At 50.0% G+C, this 8,278-nt stretch overlaps 1 protein-coding gene across 4 annotated transcripts in view; it reads left to right on the top strand.

The window, feature by feature from the left end:
* The window catches only part of ankrd27 (ankyrin repeat domain 27 (VPS9 domain)), a 38,530-nt gene extending 30,476 nt beyond the window's left edge, over positions 1-8,054 (top strand). For 2 of the 4 annotated variants that reach the window (XM_042226391.1, XM_042226389.1), the window contains 13 exons: positions 525-617; positions 750-947; positions 1,428-1,538; positions 1,852-1,968; positions 2,125-2,169; positions 2,256-2,372; positions 2,443-2,637; positions 3,615-3,734; positions 3,810-3,983; positions 4,592-4,685; positions 4,806-4,884; positions 5,534-5,597; positions 5,693-8,054. In XM_042226391.1, coding sequence (XP_042082325.1) covers positions 525-617; positions 750-947; positions 1,428-1,538; positions 1,852-1,968; positions 2,125-2,169; positions 2,256-2,372; positions 2,443-2,637; positions 3,615-3,734; positions 3,810-3,983; positions 4,592-4,685; positions 4,806-4,884; positions 5,534-5,597; positions 5,693-6,223 — 1,938 coding nt within the window. In that variant the 3' untranslated portion in view covers positions 6,224-8,054. The remainder of the gene's footprint in view (positions 1-524; positions 618-749; positions 948-1,427; positions 1,539-1,851; positions 1,969-2,124; positions 2,170-2,255; positions 2,373-2,442; positions 2,638-3,614; positions 3,735-3,809; positions 3,984-4,591; positions 4,686-4,805; positions 4,885-5,533; positions 5,598-5,692) is intronic. The other 2 variants (XM_042226393.1, XM_042226390.1) reach the window with 2 other exon arrangements.
* The last annotated feature ends 224 nt before the right edge of the window (positions 8,055-8,278 follow it).

Below are 8,278 nucleotides of genomic sequence, written 5' to 3'. Positions count from 1 at the left end.
GCATATATAAGTAAATATTTCTAAGCATAAATGACAATCAACAATACAAACTCTAACACTGGGATTTAAATTAAAAAAACTGAACTTAGACGGTCTGTTAGTGCAGTGACCTCACAGCAGCCATATTATTGGTCAGAAAAAAATGTCATTAAAATGCTCCATAAGGCTCCAGCAGCACAAACACGGTGCAGAGGTCCAGCTCAGAGACTCCAGGTAGCTGAGGTGAAGCTGCAGCTACAGCCGCCTGTGTCTCCACCCACCTGTCAGTCAAAGTCTGGTTATTTTTAACTGGCAGGTTCAAACATCACCTCTACCTTTTAAGCTTTAACATAATCCAAACAGATGAGTTATAAGCAAACAAAGTCATTAAACCAGTTTCCAAAGTGAGGACTGAAATGTGTGTTCTGGATCAGCCGCAGCTGTCTGACCTCAAACAAACTTGTCGTTAAATAAAGACGAATGAACGCTCCAGAGGAGGAGAACATTACAACAAACGATGTCCTTCCTTTGTTTCTGTTGTCCAGCTGCTGCTGCTGCACTACAAGGCCAACACGGAGGCTCAGGACAACAACGGCAACACGCCGCTGCACCTCGCCTGCATGTACGGACACGAGGACGTACGTCGCCGCTCTCTCTGTTATGTCCTCACATTTCATCCTTTAAATGCTCCAGTTGGTTTGAACCCACCGTGTTAGTCTGTTCCAGTAAATAACTCAGCATGTTCATAAATAATAAATGCTGTGTGTCAGTGTGTGAAGGCCTTGGTGTACTACGATGTCCAAACGTGCCGTCTGGACCTGGTGAACGACAAAGGCGACACGGCGCTGCACATGGCGTCGCGCTGGGGCTACGAGGGCATCATCCAGGTGCTCCTGGAGAACGGAGCGAGCACCCACATCCTCAACAAGAACAAGGAGTCGCCGCTGCAGTGCGCCCTGAACTCCAAGGTCAGCGACACTCGATTGTGCCAGAACATGCAGAGGACGCTTCCACTGTGTGGGTGCTGGTTTGAGTCCCTCACCCTGCAGCTGTGGTAGCATAATGAGGATAGCAGCTCCTGATCTCAGTACAGGAAAGAATAAGTGTCACGGCTCCCGTAAGTCACAGCTAATCTGATCAGCTGCTGACGGCAGGTCGACTGATCCCCTTTCTCCAGTCTGTCCACTAAACCAGCTTCAGATACACTTTAAAATCAGATGTTTGTTTCATCTCTGCTCCAGGCAGTACCAGAGCCTGGAGCATCAGGCCCCAGGCTCTGGACTTTAGCCCTGCAGAGTCTCTGAGTCATGTTCACTCAGCCTTTCTTGCACGATAAAGGTTTTTCAAATGATGTAAACAGATGCTTCAGGTGCTCCCTGAAAAAGAAACATATTGGTTTCATGGCGCACATACTGTAAAATGAACGTGTTGTTCATGTCTTCCTGCAGATCCTCATGCAGCTGCAGTCCACTCAGAACGGCCGGAAGCGCTGCGGCAGCAGCGTCGACGTGAGTCTCATCTGCACTCACGCTTGCATCGGACAGACCTCCAACATCACAGTGAATATTGTCAAAATCCATGTGACAAAAGTGTAATTGAATACAAAAAGGTTTCCTCACGAGACAGAGCGGCTGCATGTTTAACAGGGGACTCAGTGAAAAGTAGTTCCAGTGAAACCTGGAACTACTTTTCAACTGGTGAGCGAATGTTCGCAGTTGACTCTGCGTCCTCTCTGGTTTCACCACGTATGTTTGAAACGTTCACCCTGGTGGTCACATTTGACCTGCATTCACACACTAAAGCTAAACTATGTTAGCATTGGGAGTATTTGGAGGCTGGTTATGTTTTCAGCATCTCTTTTCTGTCTCTCAGTCTCCCAGCCGCTCGCCTCTGGCCTCAGACTGCAGCAGCCGCCGCTCCTCCGTCTCCAGCACCTCCTCCCTGGGCTCGGAGGTCAAACCAGAGGGAGAACGGGTCCGGCACAGAGAGGTGAGCGCTGACCAGGAAACACAACAACATTGCTAGCACCAATAATCAATCGGTCAAACGTTATTTCTGAGAAAGCGTTCATGGAGGTCTGTGCAGCTCCGAGTACCAAAGAAGAAGAAAACGTTGGTGTCTGACGCCTCTGTGTTTGACTGACAGGTGGAGAAGCTGCTGCGAGCCGTGGCAGACGCTGACGTGGAGATGGTGAGTCTTCTGCATTTGTGCTGAACGCTCAGGGTCGCGTTCCCTCGATGGGAAACGTGACGACGTCTGCTCATCCTGTTTCTCAGGTGCGTTACCTGTTGGAGTGGATGGATGAGGAAGAGGAGGATCAGGGAGAAGTACGGTCGGAGGCTCCGCTTTGCCACCCTCTGTGTCAGTGCCCAAACTGCGCCCCCACTCAGAAGGTACGCCGGCGGCCCGTGCAGCAGTGTGGATGCGACGCCATTTCCATTAAACTCTCTGATCTTCCCGCAGCTATCGGTGCAGCAGGCGGGAACTCTCGGCGTAAACAGCTGCAACGTCGACGGTTTCACGCCTCTCCATGTCGCCGCCCTCCACGGACACTTGCCGCTGGCCACCCTGCTGATCCGCCACGGGGCCAACGTGAACGCCCGCACCAACCAGAGCGCCACGCCGCTTCACCTGGCTTGCCAGAACAGCCACATCCCGGTAAGCGATAAGGGAGAAGTGAATGTGTGAGCTTTCCGTGCACAGGATGTAAACATGGAAAACTTGGCCACATTGTCAGGAAGACGTGTCGGAAGTTTTGGCTGATGTTAGTTAGGTTTAAAAGAGTTACTCAAATTTTGATGAACACGTCACATAAGGAGCAGAAAGTCAGGCTCTACAGCAGCAGATTTCCAGGTTACGCTGCTGTTTGGTAAAAACATGCTTAGATTAGCCTGATGTGCACAAGTATTATTAAAATAATCTCACTAGATTCTTCTTGGCTGCAGATCTTCACTGTTTTCCAGCAACAAACTGGTGCCCATCCTCTAACTATTTTATAGCCAATATTAAAGGAAGACGGGCAACATCATCTCTGAGGCAGTGACGTCAGAGACTTCAGGACACCAACAGCTGGCAGATGTTGCCTCAGATTCAGTAAACTGCAGGACACGTGTCCCCCAGCAGAGCTTTAGTTCACAGCATCCTCATTGTTGGATGTTCTGGATATCACCCAGAGGAAATAGAAGTTATGCAATGGGCACAAAGACGGACTCAAACGTGAACAATCAGAAAGCCGGACTGCAGAGCAAAAAGCTGACTTAAAGTTCATTTGTTGCACGAGTCCGCTCGCTCCTTCGCTCGTGTCGCTGAGCAGAGAAACGGCTCAGAAAGAGCAGTCCAACCCCAAGCGTCAGTTTCAGGTGCCGCTCAGAGGTTTTCTCCTCACTGAGGGGAAATGTGAGCTGTTTATTCTGCACGGTCACTTTCTCTAATTTCACCTTGCAGCCTGTTTCTGCAGGGGTTGTACTTTCTTAGACGCCCGTGTAGAGCTGAGCGGTGGAAACACAGTCGGTCTGTGACTGACTGGGACCCGGCTAATTGCTGGTGACCACTACAGTGGTGTGTGTGTGTCTGTTGGCAAAAAGTGATTTTATTGTGAAGGATGATGTCATTCTGAGTGTCATGGTGATGTTTAGGTGGTGAGGTTTCTGCTGGAGTGCAACGCCAAGCTGAATAAAAAGGATCACTATGGCAACACGCCGCTGATCCACGCCTGCCTGCGTGGAAATCTGGACACAGCCACCATCCTGTTACAGGTAAACACACACGCGCGCACACACACACACACACACACACACACACATTAACTCTGAAAGTGTGTGTGTTCACAGAGTAATGCGTTGGTGAACGTGGCGAACCTTCAGGGGAACACGGCGCTCCATGAGGCAGTGCGGGGCGGGCATCTGGCGCTGGTGGAGCTGTTGCTGAGGGGCGGAACCTCTCCTGGCATCAGGAACAAGAGGCAGAGGACGCCGCTGGACTGCGCCTACGAGCTGGGCGGAAAGGTCGTGGAGTGCCTCACGCTGAATCTGAGGACCCACAGGGTCCTGATGTCAGCGTCACGGCGTCGCTCCGTCTCAGTGACCAGGCCGACTCCACGGTGCTGACATCAGGGCTCTTTGCAGGTCCCGCCTTTGTAGTCCAGCAGAATGAATTTGAAACCGATGCTGATGTCTGATACATGATTTTAAAATCATAAAATGTGATGAGCATGAAACTGCACAGCACCTTCCAGTATGTTCAGCTAGCTGTAGCTCCCAAAAAGCTTCAGAGTTCATAGAAAGCATGAAAGTAAACCCCCTCGACTCCAAATGTATGTCTTTGGACTGTGCTAGGGTAGCTTTGTATGATTCACAGCTCAAAATAATCCAAATGTGTGTAACTGGAGCTCAGCGCCAACACAGAGAGCTTAAACGGCTCGCTGACCTCGCAGTGGCCGGTGCACAATTGTAATTATTAAGAATGGGACCGTGATCTGCTGAATATGAGAAGTATGAACTTCGTCTTCTTTTACTTTGGAGTCGTTCCTGCGGGGTTCTCCTGGAGCTGTTAGCTCTTCATCGCTGCACCGTCGTGCAGGTCTGAAGACTTATATTCCTGTTATCTCGTGCAGAACACTGAAATCCTGCGAGCTCTGCAGAAAGCGTCTGGACTCTCCCCTGATGATGAACCGATCAAACTCCTCTCCGTCCCCAAAGGAGCTCTGGGTAACTAACACCAGCAATAAATCCTACAAAGCAGGCTTTACTTAAATTTCATTCATTAGAATGGGGACTGTGATCCACAGCTGTGTAATCAGGATCGTTTCTGTGCTTTTGCTCTTTCAGCTCATTCCTTCGTGCAGCGTCTGAGGCTGCAGGATAACTCCAACAGCAGGAAGCAGAAGCTGGCTCAGTCCATCAGCAGGTAGGCCGCAAACAAGCCACGAATCCACACCAGTCACAAGAAACCATCCCACTCATCAAGGGAAAGCAAACCACACGTGCAGTGACTGCTCTGAGCAATCGCAGTAACATTTCTGAATCTTTTCATATTCACGATGCAAAATTCTTAGAAAGTATTTGAGTGTTTGTTTTTTTCCTCGTGAATATTCTCAGAGGATATTCAGGCTTATTTCTCAGGAATATTCTGAGATTAGAACAGAAGAACAAACTGAGGAGGCTGAGCTGAAGATGCTCAGGTCTTCGTTGGGAGGGAGGAGGATGGATCAGAGTCGGAGAGGCTGAGATGGTTTGAGCGTGTGCAGAGGAGGGAGGGTGGAGATGGAGCTCAGAGGAGGTTCATGGATGTAGAGGGCTGGATGACAGGGTGAGATGGAGGCAGATGATGCGCTGTGGCGCCCCCTAGAGGAAGCAGCTGCAGGATTAGATTAAGAGAAAGTTGATTCCTCCTAAATGTGATTTATTCCGCTTTATTTCTGAGTGTATTTCACAGACATTTGCAGCTTTAGTCTGAGAGAATATCAGAGTTTATTTCTCATGAATGTATGACTTTAACCTTCCACCATCGACCCTCAGCCCCATTTTTCTTTCCTTTTTCCCACCTGCACCTTCAGGATGCAGCAGATGAGGAAGGGTTCTTCAGGTTCTCCACCCAGGTGTTCTCCAAACCTCAGCCAGGTACACGCGTCTTATTCTCTTATGTACTTTGGTATTTATCGGTGTTTCCGGTCTGGAGCAGGACGGACTTTAGTTCTGCTGCCGTTTCGTTGCAGGTGAATCCGGACAGGTGGAGGCTGAGGCGAGGCGAGACGGTGGCGGTCAGCAGCCCCACAGGAAGCCTCAAAGAGCGGCGCCTGGCTCGCTCTCACACCCTCGACACCGGAGCGCACACGCCGGAGCGAACGCACGCGCTGACCGTGGCTGACCCGACAGACGTCGCGTGCGCTCCTGAACTACCTGACGGCGCCGAATCGCTCTCCACCGACGCCTCCAGCTGCAGCACGGGCAGCGAGACCTCGCCGTCCACGCCGTCAACTACATCATCGCAGGTCGACAGCTCGGCTGACGTCCCGCTCGCAAACATCCTGTCTGCTCAGTCTGACCCCGAAAGCCAGACCGACCGAGATTTACACGCAGACTCTTCTGACGGCCGCCCTCGGCCTGGCGAGGAAGCTGAAGGCTTACCGTCAGAGCACAGGGATGAAGACTCCACCCCTTATCCCCTTAACCTGCCCTCCCCGACCCAGAGCGAAAGAGTCGAAGAGAGCAACGCCAATCAGCAGCCAGAGCCCAGCGCACAGTGATGCAGGGAGCGCGAAGCACAGACGGCACGAGTAGCAAGAAGACCGCCGAAAGAAAAGCACACGAGACTCCGGATCCTCACGAACCAAACGTCCTCTCACTGCAGCGCGTCGGGTTGTATTTGTCCCGCTCGGAGGTTTCCGCCTCCTCGGGCAAACTGAAAGGGCGTCGGGCACCATCCATGTTTTGCGTCAGTGGGGACGTCAGAGACGGCCCTGACTCAGAAACCTGGATCAGGTTTAACCCGCACAGGCTCGGCGCCGCTCGCGCTCTCTTCTCACTCGTTAACATAAACTAGAAGCTGCATTTTTTCCACTGACAGGTTTCCGAACTTTGTTTTTCAGATGTTTGAAAACTGCTCGGCGCTTTTGTGCGGAGGCGAGCGAGATCCAAACCATCCTCGCACGGGGAACTCTTTACATTGAGCTTCAACACGAACGTCTCAGCTGAGTTTAAAGCGCTTTCTACTTCCAGCCTTCACGGAGAAAAAGGGATGCAAGCTGATTTCATTTCTTGCTGTTTGAACGTCCTCGCTGTAGTTTGTGCTGCTGCTCTGTGCCGCTGACTTTTTTACTTTGGTTTAATCAGGATGATCTTATTTTATTTAGGAGGGTGGAGCTCCGTGTGTCTCCCTGTCCGCTGCTGAACCTCGCTGCGAGCTTTTATCCAGCAGATTTTAATCCAACACCACCGCCGGCTGTTTTCCAAATCAAGCTGTTTGAAGGATTTCCGTCTTTTTACCGGCGCTGATGATTTTTGAGCACCAACATTAACACCGCTGACCCCTCGAGTGGAGAGTGAGCCACGTTTATAGTTTGATAGAAATCTGTATGGAGTGAATTCGTATGACATCCATCTGAATACTGTAACGCTTAACCGATGGGCGTGGCTTCTTTTGCAGAGAAGGATGGGCTTCATTCACAGTCACTGAACTGGACCTGTGGACTGTTTGTGCTCCTCACAAACTCTCATGTAACACTTGAACCTCATGGCTGAGGCCATAAACTCATCAGGAAGTGTTACTGACTCACGGTTTCCTGTACAGGAAGTCTTTTTGCGTCGCCCCCTGCTGGTCGTTAGAACGAATGCACCTTAACGCGCTTCAGCGTTGACTTTCCTACGGCCATGTTTTTTATGCTATGATGTCCGTGGTGATAATTTAGCATTTCAGCCTCTCGACCAAATCCGTGCACAAAGAAAACGTGACAGCGGCCACAAACGTGGAGTGCGAGCGTTTCTAAACGGTCTTTGGTCCGAAGTCAGAGCTCCATCAGCTCAGGTGGTTTATTAACCTTCAGTAAGGACGTCGAGAACCGAACCAAACTGTCTGAGCTTCCTCTTGATGCCTCATGAAATCATGACATCATCGAACACAAACTGTGAGTCCAAACCCCAAAAACCCGACTCAGACTGTTCAGCCTGATGAATGACTGAAAACAAATCAGTCTGATTTTTATCCCTCTGTCAGGTTAATTTCTGAGTTTCGGTCTCTGTACTTCATGAAACGGTTGTAGCTACCTGATGAAACGAGCGCGTCTTCAGAGGAAAAAGACAAACTGTGGTATTCCATCACAGCCGACTGTGCTGCTGTTTAATGTTTCATATTTGTGGTTTTGACGGTTTTACTCGAGAGTCGATTTGATGGTTGCGAGCAGAGTGCTGTAAACGTGTCTCCCATCAGTGTCACTGTTTCCTGTCTCCCTCACACAGGAACCACCTTTATGTTTGAACTTCGTCTGAGCGGATGTCAAAGCCGAGTCTTAATGATGATGTGAATGTGCCTTATTTAATTTAAACCCAAATAAACAAGAATAAACCTGCGATTCAGACAAATGATATTTGGTGTTGTTTTTGTTTCTCAGTGTCGTTGAAGCCGGTCTGTGCTGCTTTTCTGTCATGTTCTCATTAAAATTAGCCGATAATCAAACCAGACGGGACTTCCTGGTGTGAGGGCCAGCCCCGGGGTCCAGTGTAATTATTTTGAATCATTCAGAGCTGCTCGAGCAGGTTTGGATGGTTGGCCTCAAATGTTTAAGGTGGAAATGAGCAGAATCGAT

The sequence above is a fragment of the Haplochromis burtoni genome, unplaced genomic scaffold (genome assembly GCF_018398535.1).
Source record: "Haplochromis burtoni strain Fernald_Lab_line unplaced genomic scaffold, NCSU_Asbu1 Contig_210, whole genome shotgun sequence".
In the NCBI taxonomy this organism is placed as follows: domain Eukaryota; kingdom Metazoa; phylum Chordata; class Actinopteri; order Cichliformes; family Cichlidae; genus Haplochromis; species Haplochromis burtoni.
This window is presented reverse-complemented; position numbering and strand designations above follow the sequence as displayed.